Source organism: Moschus berezovskii, chromosome 15, assembly GCF_049115385.1.
Source record: "Moschus berezovskii isolate FMDL1 chromosome 15, NW_MosBer_1.0, whole genome shotgun sequence".
Lineage (NCBI taxonomy): Eukaryota > Metazoa > Chordata > Mammalia > Artiodactyla > Moschidae > Moschus > Moschus berezovskii.
In genome coordinates, this window is record NC_142474.1 from 16,444,083 (window position 1) to 16,468,233 (window position 24,151).

Here is a 24,151-nt window from a genome sequence, read left to right on the forward strand (position 1 = left end):
TGAAAAAGATAAAAGTTTATTACCTACAGGACCCGGAAATTATACAACACCCCAGGGGCCACACAGCAAAATTTTGAGTAGAGAAAGTTGGAGAAGGCAATGGCACCCTGCTCCAGTACTCTTGCCTGGAAAATCCCATGGATGGAGGAGCCTGGTAGGCTGCAGTCCATGGGGTCGCTAGGAGTCGGACACAACTGAGCGACTTCACTTTCACTTTTCACTTTCAGCCATTGGAGAAGGAAATGGCAACCGACTCCAGTGTTCTTGCCTGGAGAATCCCAGGGACAGGGGGAGCCTGGTGGGCTGCCATCTATGGGGTCACACAGAGTCGGACACGACAGAAGTGACTTAGCAGCAGCAGCAAGAGGGTGAGGAACTGACTTTCTGTGCTAATTGGGGTCAAGGAGGGACTTAGGGTTTCTCAGGCTCTCTCTTTACTGGCAAATTTGAAACCTAAGAGCGGGAATTTTAAAGCACAGGAAGAGAAAACAACAAAAACCAAATAGTAAAAGGTCAGTTATTGAAATCAACCAGGATCTCTAAAACAAAGGAATCTCAGCTGGGGCAGGGGGACCTGGTTTTTACCTAGTCCTGTGGCCACCAATGTGTTTATTCAAGGCATCCCTTTTTGAAGTGGGAGTCTGGGCGATTGAAGCTTAAGTCAGGCAATTCCTTTACAAAAAGAAAAGCCAATGGTGAGGATCGATGCCTCATTATCAATCAAAAAAGTAGAGGTTAAAACCCAATGAGAAGACTTCCCTGGTGGTCCAGTGGTTAAGATGCTGGGGACACAAGTCTGGGAAGGTTCCACATTCACAGGACAACTAAGCCTGTGCACCACAGCTACTGGGCCACGCTCTAGAGCCCGTGTTCTGCAACAAGAGAAGCCGCCGCAAGGAGAGGCCTGTACACTGTAACTAGAGAGTAGCCCCTGCTCGCCACAACTAGACAAAAGCCTGAAAGCAACAACGAAGACCCAGCACGGCCAATAAATAAGCAAATATACATATTTTTTAAAGGATTCAAAGATATATCTTTACATACCCACTGGGTTGGCAAAATTTTGAAAATCAGATGGCACCAAGAGATGATGAGGGCCTGATGGGAGCTAGCAGGCATGTAAACTTTGAAAAACAGTTTTCTATTATCCACAGTAATGCTGAAGAGTCTGGGCTTTGATGTGGGCATATTTGTACATGCCTTCCCACTGCTTGTTGTCATTGCTCAGTTTTGTCAGACTCTGGGACCCTGTGGACTGAAGCCCGCCAGGCTCCTTTGCCCATCCAGGCGAGAATACTGGAATGGGTTGCCATGCCCTCCTCCAGGGGATCTTCCTGACCCATGGGTCAAACCTGTGTCTCTTGCATTGGCAGGTGGATTCTTTACCATTGGTCTACCTGGGAAGCTCCCTGCTAGGTTTATCCAAAAGAAGCACATCTGTGTATCAGCAGTTTCTTCAGGAATACTCAAGGAAACATTGTTCACAGCAGAAGAACGACAACCACAAAAACCTGGAGAAAACACAAGGATCCGTGCACAGTAGAACACAGATACATTGTGCAATATGCACTGTATGCTGCGTGATATGTGCTGTGCAATGTACACAGTAATATGCAGATAATGCAGCACTATACACCAGTGAGGGCAAATGAACTTCTGCTGCCTGTGTTCACACAAATGAATCTCAAAAGCAGAAGGTTTGGGAGGGGGTGGAGGAGAAAATCACAAGGAATGTATTCAGTATGACTCCATTTTTACAAAGTTTGAAAGCAGACAAAGTAAAAGAAAATTTTGTTTAGCAAACTGTAAATAAGGTTTAAAACTATAGATTAAAACAAGGGATTGGGTTTTCTGGGGTGAAGAGCCTGATCATGGGATGTGTTTATTAATCATATTTTTAATTTTCTGTATCTTGTGGTGTTTTGACATCTTGAAAATCTTGCTGGCCCAAGAGATATGGCACTGCAGGGTAACCAATTCTTAGAGATCGCCAAGGATTCCATCAGGAGTATGCCTTTTATGTGCAAAGCAGCGAATCTAGAGACCATACCCACTACTACCTATTCAGTTCAGTTCAGTCGCTCAGTCGTGTCTGACTCTCTGCGACCCCATGAATCACAGCACGCCAGGCCTCCCTGTCCATCACCAACTCCAGGAGTTCACTCAAACTCATGTCCATCGAGTCGGTGATGCCATCCAGCCATCTCATTCTCTGTCGTCCCTGTCTCCTCCTACCCCCAATCCCTCCTAGTATCAGAGTCTTTTCCAGTGAGTCAACTCGTCGCATGAGGTGGCCAAAGTATTGGAGTTTCAGCGTATTGGGGTTGGCCAAAAAATTTATTGGGGGTTTTCCATAAATTGCTATAGAAAAGGATATCCCTGGTGGTCCAGTGGTTAAGATTACTGGTTTCCACTGCAAGTGGTGTGGGTTCAATCCCTGGTCAGAGAACTAGAATCCCGCATGCTGTGTGGTGCAGCCAAGCATAAATGAACTTTTAAAAAAGATGCTATAGAGAAACCTGGACAAACTTTTTGGCCAATCCAATACTTTATCTAATTTTCACACACCAAACCAATACTTCTCTGCCTTAAATCATCCCAGGGTCAGCTAACCTGGCAACTAAAAACCAACCCTACAGTCATGGTTGTTGTTTGTGGTTCAGTTGCCAAGTCTGACCCTTTATGACCCCATGGACTGCAGCACGCTGGGCTCCTCTGTCCTTCACCATCTCTTGGAGCTTGCTCAAACTCATGTCCATTGAATCAGTGATGCCATCCAACCATCTCATCCTCTGTTGTCCCCTTCTCCTCCTGCCTTCAATCTTTCCCAGAATCAGGGTCTTTTCAAATGAGTTGGTTCTTCACATCAGGTGGCCAAAGTATTGGAATTTCAGCTTCAGCATCAGTCCTTTCAATGAATATTTGGGACTGATTTCCTTTAGAATGGACTGGTTGGATCTCCTTGCAGGCCAAGAGACTCTCAAGAGTCTTCTCCAGCACCACAGTTCAAAAGCATCAGTTCTTTGGCACTCAGTTTTCTTTATAGTCCAACTCTCACGTCCATACATGACTACCGGAAACTCTAGTAAAGGCTCTTAAACTCCCCACATCCTTGCTTCTGTCTTCTAACCACCCAGATGTCTTTCTCATGTGAGTGGTGTGGGATGCCTCCTTCCCTTGAAAAGTGTTAAGTCATCAGTTCTTTTTTCAATGACTTTAAACTCTCTGAATCATCCCTCGGTCACCTCCATATCTGTGAGTATAATCATTGAGATAGGGAGATTGGTCAGGGAGGGGCACCCAGAGATCTTCAAGGTAATGGTAAAGTTCTATTTCTTAAATGGACTGGTGGGCTCAACGACATCATCATTATTCTTCAAACTGCACATACATGCCTTTGTAATTATGGTATCCTGATGCTGCTGCTAAGTGGCTTCAGTCGTGTCCGACTCTGTGCAACCCCATAGACAGCCGCCCACCAGGCTCCCCCATCCCTGGGATAGTCCACTATAAAAATGAAGAAAATCTATAAGCATTTTATTTACTACAAAGGTAGCACATCATTGTACCAGCATTAATTTCTCTTTTTTAAAACATTTTTTTAAAGTATTTATTTATTTGGCTATACCAGGTCTTAGCTGCAGCATGAGAGCTCTTAGTTGCAGCATGTGGGATCCAGTTCCCTGACCAGGGATTGAACCTGGGCCCCCTGCATTAGGAGCACAGAGTCTTAGCCACTGGGCAACCAGGGGAGTTCCCAACATTAATTTCTTAGTTTCGTTGTTTTCTTTTTAAATTTTTGACTGCACACATGGCATGTGGGATCTTAGTTTCCTGATTAGGGATCAAACCTGCACCCCCTGCAGTGGACGCACAGAATCTTAACCACTGGACAGCCAGGGAAGTCCCTTCATCTCTTAGTTTTGATAAAAGTACTATGGTGATGTAAGATGGTAACATTAGGGGAACCTTGGTGAAGGATATGTTAAAATTCTTTATATTGTCTTTGCCACTCTCCTGCAAATTATTTCAAAACAAGAAAAAGGTTTTTAAAAGTACTGCAGAAGCCAAACCATGCAGGATCCTCCTTGGAGGTCACCCTGGCGTGTTTGGATTCTGTCCTCTGAACAATGGGGCGTCACTGGAGGGTTTTCAAAAGGTGGGGCGGAGTCCAATCACATGAAAAGACAACGCACAGCTTCTCATAAAAAGATTTTAAAAAACCCCAAAACACAGCTTCTTAAGAATTTCAAAATTGTCATAGATGTGGGGGCCATCTTCCCTGCGGCCAGATGCAGACCCTAGCTTGACTGACCCTGGGCTGTGAGGTCCTTGTGACAGTGGACACGTGGGGGGTGGGGGGTGCACTGGAGAGAACACAGCATCCATTGATGAACAGTGGTGGGAGGGAGTGTCATAGGAGGGTCCTGGGGGAGACAAGGCGGAAATGAGAAGGACAGAGGCTACAGGGCTTGGTGGGGGATTGGGAGGGAGGCCTGTGAACAGAGAGGACTGTGGAGACCCCACCTTCAAGCTTGCCGTGTCCCTCAGCCAAGCTCTCAGCCTCCTCCTCACACCACCCCTCAGCTCCACCAATAGGCCTCCTCCTTCCCCTCTGGTCCTCCCGGCCCCCAGGCTTATGCATATACACCACCTCTTCGACCAATCCTTCCCCCAAGCTCCCAGAAAAGGCTCAGCTCTCCACCTGGGGTTTGCCCTCTTCTTGAATTTTTTTTTGAGTCTTCTCAGCTCACAAAATTCTTCCTCATAAAGATTAGATAAAACTTCCCTTTGATCCCAGGCCTCCCTCGAGCTATCATCCTCCACCCCTTCTTCAGCCAAACCTCCTCAAAGGCCCGATTGTCTCCTGGGCCCAGACTCTCACTTCCTGCCCCCAGGCCACCCCTCCCCACTCAGCCCCAGGAACCTTTCCTCCTCCTTGTGAGACCCCACAGCTTTGACCTCTCATCCTCTAGTCCTGTGAGTCTCTCTCCCTCACACACCTCATCTCCTAAGGCAGCATATGCTTGTTTATTGTCTGTCTCTCTCACTAGGTTTCATAAAGTGATGTTATGAGCTGAACAGTGTTAAAAGTGTTAGTCGCTCAGTTGTGTCCAACTCTTTGTGATCCCATGGACTGTAGCCCGCCAGGCTCCTCTGTCCATGGGATTTTCCAGACAAGAATACTGGAGTGGGTTCCCATTTCCTTCTCCAGGGCATCTTCCTGACTCAGGGATCAAACTTGAGTCTCCTGTGTTTTTATGTAGAGTCCCTCTCAATGATCGTGAACCAGCTCAAATGACCAATGGGTCCAGCCTCTCTGCAGCCCCTTATTATGCTACCAACTCCCCCCACCCCGACCTCATCTCAGACCCCATCTCGGATCTCTCTGGAGCCCCAGATCGTCATCCCCTTAGACAGGGGCATCCCACAGGAACCCCAGGCTCAGGAGTTAAAAACTAAGTGTACTTTCCCCCAGTCCTGTGCATCCAGGTCCAAGGATGCCTCTAAGAGATGGCTCTGTCTCCCACCTGTAACCTGATGCCCTCCTGAATGGCTCATTTCTCTCCCAACAATAGCAACCAATCCAGCCTTGTGGATGTTGCTTCTGGAGAGTAAGTTTAGCATTTTTTTCCCTCCTCCTCCTCCCCACTATCACCCTCACTCCACCCTGGACTCCAGGCCGCCATCTCCTCTCACCTGGACCACCATAGCAGCCTCCTAAATGGCAGTCAGGAGGACCTTTCAAATCTACATTAGGGACTTCCCTGGTGGTCCAGTGGTTGAGAAGCTGCCTGCCAATGCAGGAGACACAGGTTCGAACCCTGTTTGGGCAAGATACCACAAGCTGTGGGGTAACTTAGCCTGTGCCCCACAACTGCTGAGCCTGCAGTCTGAACTCCGTATGCGTTCTAGAGCCCAAGTGCTGCTCCCACATACTGACTCTATATGCCTAGAACCCGTGCTCTGCAACGAGAAATCAGCTCAGTGAGAAGCCTGCACACCACAGCTGGAGAGTAGCCCTAGCTCTTGGAAACTAGAGAAAGCCAACAAGCAGCAGTGAAGACCCAACACGGCCAAAAATAAATGTTTTTTAAAAATCTGCATTTAAGCTCCTTTGTTTGCTTAAATCTTTTGCTGATTTACACTTTTACACATAGAAGAAAAACAAAATTCTTAGCATGCTGCATAAGTTCCTCCTTGACTTGGTCCCTGCCAGCCTTTCTCCATCTCACTTGAGCCTCAGGACCTTTGCACTTGCTATTCCCTCTTCCCAGAACACGTTCCACTCAGATTCTTTATGACTCACTGCCTTGCTTCTTTTAAATCCCCACTAATGACTGTTTTTCTTCAAGAGGGCTTCTTATCTGCCCCTCACGAACTAGGAACCCCTAGCCCTTCACCTTGCTTTCTATTCCTTCTCAGGATTTACCACCTCATGCATGTTATGTGTCTGTTACCAGTTTGTGTTTTTCCCTCCTTCCTTCTAGAATGTGAGGCCCAGGAAGGCAGGAATTTTGTTTCCTTTGTTATCTATGCCCAAACCCAGCACCTGAAAAAGGCCCAGCATACAGGAAGCACTCAACAGATAAAACCAGTGAGTGGAATTTCTACTTCCTCCCGCCTCAGATTTTGGGCTTCCGCAACACTGAGCTGGTTTTTACTGCCCATACACATAATTGGAGAAAGAAATGGCAACCATTCCAGTATTCTTGCCTGGAGAATTCCATGGACAGAAGAGCCTGGTGGGCTACAGTCCATGGGGTCACAAAGAGTCAGACACGACTGAGTGACTAATGCTACTACACATCATGCTGTTTATCACCTCCAAGCCTTTGCTCGAGCTGATCTACCTTCCTGGAGGGCCTTCCTCTGCTAAGTTGATATTCCATAGACTCTTCCTTGAAGAGTCTGCTTGGGTTATCGCCTCCTTCAGGCAGCCTTTCCTGATTACTGCCCCATTGCCTGGTTAAGTAGCCTTTGCAGGGCTCCTGAAGTATCTTGGATGTCTCAGTGTTCAGATTTATCACTGTGCTTTTGAAGGACCTGTTTATTGCTCATTTGCTTATTGTGAGCATCTTGTTAGCAAACTTTCTTTCTGGTAAATCCTTAACATATTCCCTGATAGAGTCAGTGCTGAGTGAATGCTTTTATGACTTAATGAATGAATGAGTTGGCTTGGGTCTAGCCATAAAAATTGCTCTGTGACTGTGAGCAAGTCCACAGCTCCCTGTGGACCCAAGTTTTCCTCAATCTGTGTAACCAGGTGTCTTACAACCAGCTGTGTTTATGAAAATATACAATTTCCAGGCCTAGCCTTGGAGGTTCTGATTCCGGAGAAGAAGAGAGTGTCTGCATATAATGTACCCCTCTGGGTCATTCTGATGTGCCAACAGCTAGACACCATGGCTAGGCCCCCTGCTCACTGTGCAGACCTGAGTTTCTGACTTGAAAAGAAACCAGAAGGGGAAAGTGGCACTTGGTGGCCCCTGGAGGACAGTCCTGGGGGATCCCCTGGGGCTGGGGGGTGGAGCACATGCAGTAAGAAAGCAACCTCCCCCCCGCAACTTCCCCATGCCCTATCAGGGCTGAAGATTGAAAGGGGGGGCCAGTGGGGACAAGCACAGCTGCACAGCACAATTTAGCCCTTTCATTAGGAGCTTAGTTCTTGGCTGGCTGGTGGGGAAAGGCCGCAGTGTGACCCCAGCCCCATGGCCACAGCACCATCTGCCCAGTTTTTTCTCGCTGCTCAGGCCTTTTCACCCCAAGAAGTCCTTGGGTGTCCTTGGGTGGCCCTAGAGCCTTGAAGTGGGGCCACAGAGGGGAAGGGGCCATTCTCATGAGAAAAGAGGGAGAAGGAGCTAGAATTTGGGGGATAGAAACATTTTAGTGCTGAGAATTTCAGGGATGAAGATCAATGAAGCTAAAGCTGCGGCTGTTGAGGGCATATATGACTTGGGGAAGCCCATTTCCTATTTTTTTGCAACTCTGCCATTCCAAGGTGATGTGGAAGAAATTCCACCCACCCTTCAAGCCCCACTTACTTTCTCTATGAAATGAGTGTTCTATGGTAGCAGCTCTGATAATACTGTAAACAGACCTTTTAGGTGCCTCCCATTTCTAGCACTCTGGAATTTAGGGGTAGATCCCTGGGCTAACAGTCAGGATAGTGGGTTTGAATCCTGATTCTGCCATGGACATGCTGTGTGGCCTTGGGGAAGGCTATTGGACTCTCTGGGCATCTTTGCAAAGTAAGTGGGGGTAGAGTGCAGTGTGCCTCAGACAGTCTGTAACTTAACTTCATTATCTTATCCTTGTACACATCAAGAGCATTTACTACCAAGAGGGTTTATCACTGTTGATGTTGACCTTGATCACCCAGCTGAGGCAGTGTTTTCCAGGTTTCTCCATGTAAAGTTACTCTGTTTTTTCCCTTTCCATACTGAGCTCTTTGAAACAAAATCATTATGTGCAGCCCACACTTTGGTGAGAAACTGAGTTAGTCACACAGTCGTGTCTGTCCCTTTGCGACTCCATGGATTGTAGCCCACCAGGCTCCTCTGTCCATGGAATTTTCCAGGCAAGAATACTGGAGTGGGTTGCCATTTCCTTCTCCAGGGGCACTTTAGTGAGAAACTATGCTCTGTCCCCTTGAAGGTGACGTATCTACATAAATTATGTGGAATTATTCTGCAAGAATATTTATCTATTCTCTCCCACTTATTTATTTATATAAACATAATGCTTTATTTTCTTGCGCAAATTATTCCAGCTTTGGTCTTTAAAAGCTCTTTCAGTTGGAGTCTGTGTCCCTTTGACATGCTGCCATCATTGTGGATTTTTATTTTAGTGCTTCTTTACCTGCCACACTAAAAAAAAAAAATTATTTATTTTTGGTGCTTCCTTACTTGTTGGGGCTCCCCTAGTGGCTTAGTTGGTAAAGAATCTGCCTGAAATGTGGAAGACCCAGGTTTGATACCCAGATCGGGAAGATCCCATGGGGGAAAAAATGGCAACCCACTCCAGTACTCTTGCCTGGAGAATTCCACGGACAGAGGAGTAGGACAGACTGCAGTCCATGGACTCGCAAAGAGTTGGACATGACTGTGCGAATAACTTTCACTTTCACTTACTTGCTGGCACTGCAACATGATCCAGGCTTATCTTGTGTATTCCTATCCCAGTCCTGGAAGAATCCATTTCTCCAAAGAGCCCTGGTTCTTTTATTGGAGAATGGTATTAGAAACCAAGATGTGGATGTGAGGTGTGCTCATTGCTGCTGGGGTGTTTTTGCTTCAAAGCCTCTCTGCTGATGGAGCAAAGAAATACATGTGTATATTAGGCTAACTTCTATGTATACACATATCCATAAAGATTTCTATCTGTATCTATCAACCTACCAACTACCTATGCTGCTGCTGCTAAATCACTTCAGTCGTGTCCGACTCTGTGCGACCCCATAGATGGCAGCCCACCAAGCTCTGCCATCCCTGGGATTCTCCAGGCAAGAACACTGGAGTGGGTTGCCATTTCCTTCTCCAATGTGTGAAAGTGAAAAGTGAAAGTGAAGTCGCTCAGTCTTGTCCGACTAGTAGCGACCCCATGGACTGTAGCCCACCAGGCTCCTCTGTCCATGGGATTTTCTAGGCAAGAGTACTGGAGTGGGTTGCCATTGCCTTCTCCGACCAACTATCTATATCTGTACCTATATTAAGCTAAGTATGAGTTCATATTGCCTCCAACTGTAAACTATTACCACCTGGATCATTCTAGTCACTTGCTGGCCTGTAACTTCTCATTCCAATAGTGAGAAACCCGAACCGTTCTTCTTTTGATCAAATTGTCTGAACTCTGGCTAGTTGAAGTCCCTTTAAGTTGGCTCCTTTCACTTGACTTCACCATTCTTTGAGGGCTTTCTTGCTTCCTGACATGCGACATTTCAGGTTCACCTCACGCTTTCTCTGAACAATCCAGGAATCAGCCATTTCTCTAAGGATGTGAGTCTCTTTTATTGGGGAATGGTATTTAGGGACCAAGATCTGGGTACTAGATGTGCTACTTGCTATGGGGTTGTTATGGTTCCATAGCCTACTCAATGGGCAGAGCTAGGGAATATATGTGTGTGTATGTGTGTGAAGCATGAGCTCATACTGATGTCTCCAACTAAACTCATAGCCACAGATCCTTCTTCTGTGCTATGTTTTTAATTTTCATTTCCCATAGTGAGAACCCAGGTTCCCAAGTCATTAATGTATTTATTCATTTCTTCAATCAGACAACAGAAATAGTAGTCTCAGAATTACAGCACCAATACCTTTGCCAAGTATGGTTAGTCTAAGTTCAAGACTTCTTTGTGGTTTTCTTTGCTCTTAGAATATATCCTATTAAGAGGCTAGGAGTCAGAGTCCTAAAGCCAAACGTACTTAAATTAATTGTTTTCTTTGTGTGGTTATAGTATAAACTTGACATGCAATTAAGCTCATTTTTTCCCCCTTTGTTTTCAAGTTTAGGATTTAGGTTTTCATCTTTTATTTTATTTTTGAAAATGTAAAATGTTTACATGGTTAAAAGTCAAAACTGTATAAAAATATACTCAGAGAAATCTTATTCCCATCTTTTTCTTCTCTACTGCATTACCGCCAGTTCCTTATGAGTAACTGTTTTTTAATAAGTTTCTGATTTATCCTTCCTTAGTTTCTTTTGCATAATCAAATAAATAAGTATACGTAGAAATAAATAATTTAAAAATTTTCTTACATGAAAGGTAGCATACTATGCACAATCCTCTACATTTTGTTTAACAATATATGTTTTAAATCACTCCACACAGGTTCATCGAATTCTTCCTCCTAGCTTTTATGGCAGCATAACAAATCATTGCATGTCTGTGCACGTGTGCCCAGTTGTGTCTGACTCTTTGCGACCCCATGGACTGTAGCCTGTCAGGATTCTCTGTCCATGGAATTTTCTAGGTGAGAATACTGAAGCGGGTTGCCATTTCCTACTCTAGGGCATCTTCCTGAACCCAGATTGAACCCTGGGTCCTTATGCATTGGCAGGTGGATTCATTACCGCTGTGCCACCTGGGAGGCCCCAAACATTCGTTATATAGAAACAAAGTTCATTTTGTTATTACAAATAACAATGAAAAATCTTGTATGGATATTTTTAAATATTTGTGTAATTATGTCTTTAAATAAACCCTTGAAGAATCCTGAGTCAGAGGGTACAGCCTATGTCATTCTTCTAGATATTACTGGTAGGAGAGTACATGCGGGGCCCTAGTTGGCATGGGAGGCTTGTGTGCCTCTGCTCTGTTCACTGGGGAGGCTCAGGCCCCCCAACCTGCCCGAGGATGAGGGCTCAAGCCCTCCCAAGGTCCTGCAGGCCGGCTTCCTGCCAGGCCCAGGCCCTGCCCCTGGGCCCAGTAAAGGACCATCTGTGTCCAGCCTCCCTGGATGCCCCTCCCTGCCCCTACAGCTATGGACGCGGGCGGCAGACCGGGTCTGCCTGGGAAAGGTGATGTTGCAGGCCAGCCATGGTGGCCACGTCCACGCTGGCCCGCCTGCCCACCCTGTAGCCCCACTCCCAGCCCCCAGCAAGTACTCTACCCAAGGTGCTGGAGGGTGTAGCCCCCATCCCACCCCCATGCTTCCGTCTGGAGCCTGTGTCCTCCCCGAAGCCATGGAAGGTGTGTCTACACACCACACCCCAAATGTTGTTTTTTTTTTTAAATAAAGGAAAGAAACATATATAAAAAAAAAATGATTACCACCAATGATGTGTAAGAGGCTCCAAGGCTATTAGCATGTGTTGTCAAGCTTTTGAACTTTCGCCTAATTGATGGATGAGATATGGCACTTCAGGGCAGTCTGATCTGCATTAAAACTTAGTTCCATCTGTATAGATATTTCCCTAGAAGTGCTGGGCCATTTCAAACAACCTCGGTAGACTGGACTTTAGGGTTGTCCCAACCACATATTTGGTTGGTGGCTGTGGCTCCCCGTCACGCCCAGGGACCAGTGGGCTCTCCACAAAGAATCGCAGCTCCTCACCCCCCATCTCTGGTTCCCCAAGGCCACTGACCCTCCTCCCCTCAGCCCCACACTGGGCAAGGCATAAACTGCTTCCTCCACACAAAGAAGACTCTTGAGTGAGGAGGATGACTTGGCCTCTGAGAAATGCTGAAGTCTTGACCTCCTCCATAGCTCAGAGGGCCAGCTGGGGTTGAGGAATGATGGAGCCAGGACCTCAGGGTGTGAAGGACTGGGCTGGGACTGCTCTTTGAGGACGCTGGATTGGAGACGCAGGGCACCTAATCTCCCTAGAGTGCTTGACACAGCCTCTTACTTACCCATTAGACCTAAGGCTCTTCCACTCCGTCCTCTCCTACCTGACTGCCTGTGGACACGCCTAAAACTCAGAGGTGACCATGTGTGTGCTAAGTCGCTTCAGTCATGTCCGACTCTTTGCGACTCTATGGACTGTAGCCTGCCAGGCTCCTCTGTCCATGGAATTCTCCAGGCAAAATACAGGAGTGGATTGCCATGCCCTCCTCCAGGGGATCTTCCCAAGCCAGGGATCAAACCCAGGTCTCCTGTGTTGGCAGGCGGGTTCTGGTTCTTTACTACTAGTGTCACCTGGGAAGCCCAGAAATGACCATGGTACCCCTGCATTACAAGCTTTTTTGGTTCAGATCTGATCTCTACTCACTTTCTGAATGAAATCTCCCTCTCTACCTATGGATGTCAAGGTGGAAGCTACAATGTCTTTTATGACCTAGTCTCAGAAGTCACACAAATAACTTCCTCTCCATTTGATTCTTTCCAGGTGAGTCTAGATCCAGCACACGCTGAAGGGGGCTCCACTTTGGGAAGGGAGAAGTGTTAAGAAATTTGTGGGCATGTTTTAGAATCACCACGCTATCCATCCACCTAGCCAATGAACATTAACTAAGCACCTGTTACACACCTGGCCTTGTGAGCAACTCACAATCTAGAGCCTTGAAAAGAGTGTCATCTGGATCGTGAGTGCAAACTCAGTCATCCCCAGGGTCCAGGAAAGAGCATGAACAAGTGAACCAGGTGGGGACTCCGGAGAGCTGGCTACCCCATGCCTTGATGAAGGGAGAGGTTGCTGGCCAGCTTCAGAAGTTTATGTAAAGCCGCCTTCTTTTTAGACATTGACAACAAATTCAGTTGTTGTGTTTTTTTCAAAGAAACTTTCTGGCTGTCTGGTTTGGTCCATATGCTGCTAGTTTGCAGCCACACTGAAAATTTCTCAGTGTTCTTCTCAAACATTCATTTATTCATTTCACAAACTTCTGTATGCACAGGGCCCCTCTCTCACATTAAAGAAATGACCTGCAATCAGCCCCTGCACACCCCATTTTCTTGACCTGGAGTACCTTCTCAACTTTCTCCCTACATTGAACTCCTATTCTTCCTTCATAGCCCAGGCCCGTGTCCCTCCTCTAGGAAACCTCCTGGACCCCACCTCTAGTTCTCTCCTGTAGGCTCCTAGCATATTTTCGTCCACAGTTCCAATATAGTACTCTTCTGCTTCTTTCGCCAGAGAGTGAGCTCCTGAGGGTTGAGTGAAAAGACAGGTGCTGCTGAGCAGAAGGGGGAGGATCACCTGGGGCCGCTGGGCAGTGCTCCCCAGAGGAGGTGGTCCTGGGAGGATGAACAGGACTTGCAGAAAGGGGATCCCCTGGTGAGGGCAAGAGGATGAGCAAAACCACAGAGGCAGGAAGACGTGGGTCGTGCCTGAGGCTGGCAGAGGCCCAGCTCCTTCCTCCTTGGACCTCCCTGCAGCTGGCGGGCTCTTGGCTGCCTCCCCAGATGGTGATGGGTGAGGTCTGCAGGCTCCAAGAAGCTCCAAGTAGCTGGGGAAGGGGAGACGGCTGGAACAAGAAACCCAACTCCTAGATGAGTCATCTGTGGAGTCAGTCCTACAATAACAAGAGAGGGAGGGCTGGACTAGGAGGGAGAGTGGGGGCAGGGGGCTAAGGGATGGACTGAGGGAAGCAGGAAGGTTCTTAGTGTCCCCGCCTTAGGGTCTCCAACCCCAGGTTCCCCTGGGACCTTGGCTGCTGGTTTCCACTGCCCTTGGAGCTAGACTCTTCTCCAGCTCTCTGGAGCCTCCTTGCTGGTGGGTCTCCCTGCAACCCCTGCCTTCTTTTTGCTGTAGCCTCCATCCTGTAGCTAGGAGCATCTTGAAAAACAATCTGATCACATTACTCCCTCTGTAATTCCTTCCATGGCTTTTCCTGGCTCTAAGGAGACAATTCCCATTCTCTGTGACCTGCAGAACCTTGCCCACCTCTCCCACTTCTGGTCGTGTCCCTGCCCCCTTCACTCTGTCTCTAATCCACTCTCCTGCCACAGGACTTTTGCATGTGCTGTTCCCGCTGACTGTTACGCTCTTCCCTGACTTCTTTCACTAGTTCATCCTTCCTCTCTTGTCAGATCTCAGCCTAAGCCGTCAGGGCAGTCCTCCCAGACCTAGAATCCACTGGGTTCCTTTGATATGGACTCTTGTTTCCTTTGAACAACTGTGCCCACACATGTATGGTGCATTCATTAATAAGATGTGATCTCTTACCATACTATGAGCTACACAAGGGCAGGGACTGTCTGTTGTGTTCACCCTGCCACCCCAGCACACACATTGTCCCTGGAATAGAGCGGGTGATCAATCAGTGCATCTCAGAACCACTATCCCCTGCAGGACATGACAAATGCACATAGGTGTTGCCTCACAGCAGTCAGAGGAGGGAGCCAAAGCAGGTTATCGGTTCCATCATACAGCTGAGAAAACTGAGGTTCAGAGAATTTAGACAAACCCTCATGACCCTGCAGGGGGTAGTGGAAAGGCAGGAACTTGAACCCAGGGCCCCTACTCATATATCGTGGGTTCCCCTACCATGAAGCAGGTTTGTTTTTTTTTTAATATTGATTGATGGGCTGATTGATTTGGCTGCTTCAGGTCTTGGTTGCGACATGCAGGATCTTTTGTTGTGGTGCACGGGTTCTCAGTTGTGGCTTGCAGACTTAGTTGTTCCGTGGCATGTGGATCTGAGCTCCCTGACCAGGGATTGAACCTGCATCCCCAGCATTGCAGGCAGATTCTTAACCACCAGACCACCAGGAAAGTCCCCATGAAGCAGTTTTAAGAGCAGACCTGGTAGTTGTCCTGGCTGGGCAGTGTGACACTGCGTGAGTCAACCCCTCTCTGGGTGGATCTCCCTGTTGTAAATTAGGACAATTAAACAAGTGAAGTTTTAAGTCTCAGGGCCGCTGAGACATTTTGTTCTCATAGATTTCTTTCCCTGTCCCTGCCACCAGATTGAGGGCATCCTAGGAGAATGTGGGACAGTGTCTGGGGTACCTGTGTGTCCACAGGAGTCCTCCGCTCTGATCCCAAGACCTGGTATCAGAGAGTTCAGTTAAACATCATATTTCCCCCCTGTAAGAAGAGAAGGTCATTGAGGGAGAAAACAATGTCTTTTTTCTTCCTAGTGTTTATGAAGTGGGCAATGATCATCAAAGCTTTTGTTGACGTAACCTGTGTTTCCATCTCCCTCCTTCTGGTTTCTTTGAGTTCTCCCCACTCCATGCAGTCCTGGTAGACCTGTCTTCATGTATTCCCACCGAGGGATGAGCATAGAATCTGTTCTGGCCAATCAGAATAGCCTTTTTACTCTGGCCATAGTGATTGGTTCAGGAATAGACATGTGACCTAAGCAAGGCCAATCAGGGTCTTCCTTAGAGTTAGGATATAAAAGCAGGGGAAAAAATGTTGTCATTGTACTAGGACTGCTGAGCTGAGACCATGTAACCCTGAAGTGCCTGGAGACCTTCTTCCCTGGCCATGGGAGAGAAACCACCTGAAGAATGATGACAGAGCTCTGGCACCAGTTCTCGCTTTTAAGACTCTAAAGTCCCTTTTTGCACTTAAGCCAGGTTGAGTTGAACTTCTGTCATTTACAATCAAGAGTCTTTGATGGTCAGGTCAATTTCATCCGGGAGAGGCCAGGGGTGATGTTCTATGCGCCCTTCAGTCTCCCTGTTCTGAGTCACTCTTGGCTCCTAGCACTCACAAGCCTTTCTGTGCCACCCACTATAGACACCAGCAAAGAAGAGGAGCAAACCACTCCCTTTCAACCCAGACTTTTACAGTTCAGTGCTGTGTTAGCTGCAGCCTCTGAGAAACAGAAACAAAAGACAGAGTTAGAAGTGCAAGAGATTCACTGGGGGTGATGCCTGTAAGGATAAAGGGAAGAGGGAGCCGGGAGAGACAAGGACTGTGCTGCAGGTCCGACAACTCCAAAAGGAAAGGAGGAGGAAAGGAGAACTGGGCAGAAAGAATTTCTGGTCCAACACTGAGGAAGTCTCAACCAGCCCAGTGGCGAGCTCTGGCATGGAAACTGTTTAGAGAAGAGTCCCACATCAGGCAGAAGGGGTGAACCCTTGTGCACAGTGTGCTTAGCCAGGGGCTGCCCAGGAAGCATGTGGCCTTGACCACAAGCGGTGTCCTGAGTCATCCAGGGCTCAACAGGCTCTTGCTTGAAGGGAGATGTAAGGGGCACACTCCATGGCTGATACAGTGCCTCAATACATACTCATTTTATTTTTTAAATAATTTTAAACTTAATTTCTAATTAATTGATTATTAAAAAATTTTCTGGCTGTGCTGGGTCTTCATTGCTGCCCTTAGGCTTTCTCTATTTGTGGCGAGCGGGGGCTACTCTTGGTTGTGGGCTTCTCATTGTGGTGGCTTCTCTTGTTGTGGAGCAGGGACTCTAGGGTGCGTGGGATTCAGGAGCTGCAGCTTGCAGGCTCTAGAGCACGGGCTCAGTAGTTGTAGCGCATGAGCTTAGTTGCTCTGTGGCATGTGGAATCTTCCCAGACCAGGGATCGAACCCGTGTCCTCTGCATTGGCAGGTGGATTCTTATCCACTGTACAGGTAAGTCCCCTATTCATTTTCATAAAGATGTATGGGGGCAAGATTCAAACCCAGGCCTTCTGCATCCAGAGTCTGTGTCTTCTGCAGTGTCAATCTTCCTTATATATGAGGGACCACAGGTGGCAAATAAGCTTCATCTCTAATGCCAGCTCATATTGATGGAAAGCAGTTACCTGGGATCTGTGTTGAAGAGGATTCTGAGGCTGCTTCTAAGTTCAGCAGGAAGTTCCAAGATTGATTCATGATGTCTACAGTGGGTAGGAAGGGGCTGAGTGTATGCACATGTGCCAAGTACTTCTGCTGATAGTAGGAACAAATAAATATTTACTGAATAAATAAATTCTGAATCCCATGACTTTAAAAAAAATTATGCAACTTTCTCTTTCCCCAAGTGAGACTGTTCCCTGATGAGATGTCCTGGCACCTGGCCCTGGGAATCTCATAACCACAGATAGAGCTGCCATTTGCTGGAGACCTATTACATGCCAGGCACTGTGTGAAGTCTCGCTGCATTATCTCATTGGATTCTCACAAAAGTCTCATGAGGAGAAGATTATAACCTGTGCTTGATGCTGTGGATACTGTGGTCTCAATCTGTGCAAGGCTGCACAGCACATCAGAGCAGATCCCATTTGCACATCCCTTCCCGGTTTACTCTACTCCACTGTATGTAAGACCAGTGATGGATTTTGTTATTTCTCCAAATTTAGTGGAGTAATTGGAGCAAGATTCAGTTATTCATTTACCAAAAAGAGAGGAAATGAATGCTTGAACAGTTCTTGGAAAATCCTCTGGAAAGATCCTGGGAGATGAACCAAATCCAATGCAGCATTTAAGCCCGTGTATTTAGAGGTTGATTTCACAACCATTCGTCCCTAACATAAACAACACCATTTTAGTGTTGAAATATATTAATTCTGCCATGTACCAGACACAGTGCAAAGCACCTTACACTCATTAACTTATTTAATCCCCACCATAGCTCTATGAGGAAGTAAATATTATTCTCTCTGGCTTACAGAGGATAGAACTGAGGCACAGGAAGATGAACTTGCTTGAGGTCACACATAACATGAGGCCAAGGCTGTACGGGTATGTGTGTGTACATGTTTGGTTGCATGTGGAATTGAACCATAAAGTAGAAAGTGTTTTTGGAAGAATATAGGATAGGAATAAAGTTGCCGAGGATGTCAATGGAGCCAAGCAATGAACTTTATAAAGAGCACACTTGTGGTTTATATGCCATTTCAGATCCCTTTCCACCCTTTGTATGCAACTTAATTTTCTTTTGGGTGACCAGTTGATCTGAGATGTTCAGGGTTGGTGGGACCTTGGGCATGTGGCCCAGTGAGAATCTCTCTTTTAAGTCTTTGAAACTGTCAAGGAGAGATACACAGCTTGGGATTCATTGTGGTAGCAAAAGGGAGGTAGTTTATACCATTATTTCTAGAAATGGACAGCCTTGTACAATTTTGGCTTCCCATGTAGGGCAGTGGTAAAGAATCCACATACCAATGCAGGAGATGCAAGAGACACAGTTTTGATCCCTGGGTCAGGAAGATCCCCTGTAGTAGGAAATGGCTACTTATTCCAGTATTCTTGCCTGGAAAATCCCATGGACAGAGCAGCCTGGTGGTCTACAGTCCATGGGGTCACAAAGAATTGGACACAATTGAGCACGTCCAATTTTGGTTTCCACAGTTAACTCCTATCCAACTTTGAGCAAACTGCATGACCTCTCATTATCTCAGGTTTTTTTCACCTGTAAAATGAGGACAATAATAGAATTTACATCGTAATTCTTACACACTTTCCACCTGACACTCGGAAGTTTGTCTGTCTTGATGTAACTCCATTGGTCATCAAGAGTTTACAACTCATTCCTGCCAGGACCATCCCACTTACCTTGTATGTTTCAGAGGATGGACCCTAGCCTTCTCACTGATTCTGTGAGCACCCCATAATCCACTAATCCTTCATTATTTTTGCCTAACTCACAATCAGTCTCTGTTGCCTGCAAATCCCAAACACTAGATGTCATGTCAATTCTGTTTCCCTGCAAAGCTGGAACTCTAGAACCTACAACCTACAACCCCCTCAACTTCCAGCAAAATCCTGCTACCTGACATCAACAAGTCTGTTCTCTCCAAAGCTCGAGTCTGGAGTAATGATACCAAAACCATCCAGACGGGCTCCTGCAGTTTGGAGAGGATTTGATTGCTGAATACATACCATCAAGAGATTCCCCAGGTTGGAGCTATTAGAAATAGGGGATTCTTAGTCCCGAATTAACAATGAACAATCAGAGGTCCAGGGATGTAAAGGGCCTTGTAAAAGTTATACAGACAAGATGAGATGGCTCCTAGCTTGGGTACTTTCTGCAAAAAGACTGGTTGACCTATGTGGGTTGGGAGATGGGCTGTGAATGAGCTTGGACTTTGAACTTAAACCCTTACTACTATACTTGTCGGTTTTCAGTTCTTTGCTTAGTCCCAACTTCTTTAAGCTTAGTATTACCTCAGGGCCTTTGTACATGCTGTTCCTTTTGCCTGGAACTCTGATTCTCCCACTCCATCCCCAGTCTTCACCTAATTTCTTCCCCTCTTTCAGATCTAGGCTTCTCTCCCCTTCCTAAACCACCAGCTCTAGGCTGATCCCCCTACTGTGACCAGCATTAACATTTGTCTGTTTCCTTCTTAGCAGTTCACACACTCAGGTATTACTTTTTTGTATTTTTCGCCTATCTTTCGCACTAGATTGTACATTACCCGAGGACAGGGGCTTTGTCTTGTTATGGCTCAGTGCATGGTACAATGTTTGATAAAGGAATGGATGAATCCCAGAGTCACCCAACAGGAATAACTAGCTATCATCTAGTTTCCCAGTCTCCTTCCAGAACTGAAGCATAGCTGAGAACAGTGGTTTGGCCACAGTCACACAACAGGTCACTGTTTGAGAGAAATAAGACTAGAACTCACACACAACCGCCATCTCCTCTAAGCCTTGAGTTGGGTGGTCCTTGTGAAGCATGGGTGGGCTTCACAGGGGAAAGGTGTTGGGACATATGCTTACTTCTTAACACCAAATCTAAGAGGCAGGTACTGTCGTAACCATTGTCACCATTATCATCACTACCACCATCATCATCCCTATCTTACAGATGAGGAAACTGATTTACCAGAGTTCCTGACTTGCTGGAATCCCCCAGCTGGCAAGTGGGCGAGGAAGAGGTTCACTTCCCTGAGCATCAGGACTGCGCCAGGGCCTCGTTCTGTCGGTGTGTACAATGGGCGCTTCCTGGGGTGGGCGGGGTGCACGATGACTGAGGCAGGAGCTGGGCGGGAGGAGTGCGGAACAGGGCCAGATCAAATTCCCCTTGGCAGCCCGCGGCCCGGCCGGGAGGGGGGCGTCTGGTTCTCATCACAGGCGGCGGCGGGCGGGGCGGGGGCGAGGCGCCGGCTCCGAGGGGCCGCCGGCGGCCGCCGGGTCCCAAGCGGGGAGCAGCCCCGCCCCGCCCGCCCCGCCCGCCCCGCCCCTGCGGCCGCCCTCGGTGGTGGCCCGGCCCTCTCCGCCCGCGGCTCTCCCCTTCTGTCTCTGTCTCCAGTCTCAATCACCGTGCGTCTCTCCTGCACCCCTCTGTCTCTCTGCCCGAATCCCCGGCTCCCCTCGCGGATGAGGCGGGGTCGGCGCCCCGGGGCCAGCCCGCTCCGCCCGCTCCAGGGCTAGGCGGAGGGTCTGAGGCTGCATCCGACAGACGGAGGCACCGACTCGCGGACCGGACCCTCTGAGAGTCACCCGGGAGAGGAGCAGCCGTCGCCACCACTTGTACCCCGTCACCATGGTAACGCCTGCCAAGGCCTGGACCACCTTGCTCTGTCCCCTGTTAATGGGCACAGCCCTAGAGGGGGTGTCCAAGGCAGACTCCTTTTACGTTGAGACCACCTTCAGTTCCTGGCCAGGGTCTGCTTAATTGCCCCCACCAGCAGGGGTGGGTTGGAGGGTGCCGGAACCCATCTCTGGCGATGGCTTCCTCCCTCCTCTCTGGGCCTGCTTCTGTCCTTGAGTGAAGTGGGTGCATTAAGATTGGATGTTTGGTAAACTCTGATACTGCACCATCCCATTGCACAGATCAGAGCTGAAACCTAGCTCTGAACCTTGGACAAACTTGGGGTGGTGTTACCTTTCAGACCTGAGGCTGAGGGTCAGATATGTGCATTGTTGTCACAGTGTTTGGTTGGGGAAAGGGTTCAAGTCCCCTGTCAGCCCAGTCGGGCGCCACAGGGCAAGGTGGGTTAGTGTACCGAGGGGAGAGGAGGGACTTGTTCACCCAGACTTGGCGTGGGGTTGCTGCTTTCGACTCAGAGAAGCAAAGTCAGGTCTGCTCATTGGTCCAAGAGGAAGTGCTCCCATGTGAATTGAATGGGGAGGTAGGCCTAGGGGAGTGGGATAGAAAGGAGGGAGGGTTATACCCCCATGCCATGTCTTTCTGAGCTGGCACCTTGAGCAGGTTGGGGTGCTGTGTGTGTTTGTGCCAATGTCTGGAAACAGAATGAAAGAAAAGCTTGTTTTCAAGGGATCTCAGCCCAGTTTCAGCCAGGAGCCCCAGGCCGGTTCACAGAAGTGGTGGGGATTTGGAAAAGGGCTCTGGGGACAGGCCACAACTTTAATCCCTGACAGTGATGGACGAGGGTGAAACTGCGTCAGTTGAATTTGTGCACACGCAGACTCCTATACAGACAGGCTCACACACACACAGAGCATCCAAACACTCTCACACTGCTGAACACACATGCCCTCTCCAACCCGAGCCTTGTATGCCTGCTTCCCCAGATTGCTAGAATATGAGCATAATCACCTGCATATACACCACCGACAGACTGTAAAACCAGACTCCTAAATCCACACACCACAGGGCAGGTGTACACACGTGTTGCTCTTGGAGCTGTTTGACAATAGTCATCATAAGTTAATGGCTATTCACCTCTCACCACAGGCAAGGCTCTGAGCTGGGCAATTTACATACGGGAGATCATATAACTCACACCTCCTCTAACAGTAAACCTGCTGTATCTCCACCCCACAGATGGAGACCCAAAGCTCTGGGAACTTAAGTGACTGCCCAAGGTCACTCTTATCAGGAAGTGGCAATTAGGACAACCTGAATTCTGAACCTGCAACTGGGTGGTCTTGGCCACTCCAGAGCCATTTTTTCTCGTTTCAGACTTAACACAGTTATTCGTTTTAGAATCCAGATGCTCTGCTGAGCCTCAGACCCCTCAGATCAAGGCTCTGAGTGGCTCCCTCAAAGGGTGAACAATTCTTTCCTGAATGGGAGTGAGGGATGGATTTTCCTCTTATCTCTGTCTTTAAATATTAAAGGTTGCCACTTGCCCATCTTTTCTGGAGTCAGAGTACTCCAGCCGCTCTGACTTTGGTTCCGAGGTTTCATGTTTCATGCTCTCTTCTGCCACAGGGCCTTTGCACATACTGCTCCCGCTAGGTGGAACACCTTCCTCTAAATGAATTCCTATTCATCTTGTGAATCTCCACCCAATGTCACCTCCTCAGGAAAGTCTTCCCTGATTCCTCTGCCTTTCACTCTAGCATGCTATGTATCTCTACTTTGTGGCACCCATCACAGCTGTAATGTTTGTGGGGTGATTTGATTAATGGCTATTTAGTGTTCTGGGCAGCCCAAGGTCAAAGCATCTTATGACAAGGGCTTACGGCTTATCTAGTCCCACATTTCTGAAATTTCCATATCCTTATAATAATTTTTGCATAACTACTTACTGGATAAGGTATAAAGAAATTATAAAATTTACTACTTATTGTTTACTTAATACTTTCCTGAAATCAAGTAATTTGTAAGTTTAAAATGTATTTAAATAGGAAATCTTATGCCCATGAAAAATCGGTATTCATTGTCATTAATAGAAAGTAGCTGTAAAAATAAATGCAATGAAATTGAATATACATTAGAAAGTGGTGGCTGGATCAAGTTGGATGTGGATGATTCTAAGCCCAGGACTATTTTCTTTCTCTTAAAAGAGGTAGTAGCTAAGTGTCTGAGAGGTGTTCCAGATATATTGGCAATGAGCTTTCTCTTTGGTCTCATAAACAGGACTGGGAGAGAATTAGAATAACTTTCTTACTGTGATTTCACATCAAGTTCATGTCCTCCCCAAATCATCCCATGGGCCACCTGTGATCCCATCCCATGCTTTGAAAAATGCTGGTTGAGTCCAATTCAATTCATTCAACATTGCGAAGTACCTATCTTTGCAATGGTAGGTGGTCCTCCAAAGCACCTACTGTGTGCCAGGCCCTGTGTAAGGATCAGGGCCTAGAGATGAGTCAGCCCTGGCCCCTGCCTGGGTGGGGGCTTTCAGTCATTGGGGAAGGCAGACCACTCCCTGGGAATTCTGTGCTGAATGATGGGCAGTAGAGTCCATCACTTTACCTGGAAGTACACATATCATGAAAAAATTAAAGATACGGGTTGAGGGAGTTCTTTGGTGGTCCAGTGGTTAGTTCTCAGGGCTTTCAGTGCCCTGGGTTCAATCGTTGGTCAAGGAACTAAGATTTCCACAAGCGGCCAAAAAAATAAAAATAAAAAGATGCAGGTGGAGCAGGGCTCTGAAGGGTGGGGAAGAGCTCACCCAGTCTGGGGAGGAGCTCGTGGGAGTTCAGGATGTGCTTCCCAAAGTGGGGACCCCACAAAGGGTCCTGGAAGGGGAGACATCGATGGCACACAGATGAACATTTCTCATTTTACAGCTTTTCATCTTAGTGAGTGTTAGGAAGTGATTTAAACAGCAGGAACACATGATAATAAATACAAATAAATTCAAGTTGAGAATGAATTGACAGAAAGATGAATAGGAAGTATTGGGCTAGCCAAAATGTTTGGGCAAACCCAGACAAACTTTTTGGCCAACCCCATAAATAATGGATATTAAAGAAACAATAAATTAGTTTAGGTGAACAGTAAGAAAAACTCATGAATGAGATACATGGATCATTGGGAAGCCCTGAGCTAGGGTGTATTGTGTATTAGACATAGGAAGGGGATTCTGGGGAGATTAATGGGCCACTAATGCCAGGCTTGAGAAACCTGTATGCAGGTCAGGAAGCAACAGTCAGAACTTTACATGGAACAATAGACTGGTTCCAAAT

At 47.4% G+C, this 24,151-nt stretch overlaps 1 protein-coding gene across 1 annotated transcript in view; it reads left to right on the top strand.

The window, feature by feature from the left end:
* The first annotated feature begins 20,558 nt into the window (after positions 1-20,558).
* The window catches only part of KIAA1755 (KIAA1755 ortholog), a 41,299-nt gene continuing 37,706 nt past the window's right edge, over positions 20,559-24,151 (top strand). Inside the window, exon 1 of the mRNA XM_055437216.2 lies at positions 20,559-20,813. Within this exon, the coding sequence (XP_055293191.2) occupies positions 20,811-20,813 (3 nt within the window). The 5' untranslated portion in view covers positions 20,559-20,810. The remainder of the gene's footprint in view (positions 20,814-24,151) is intronic.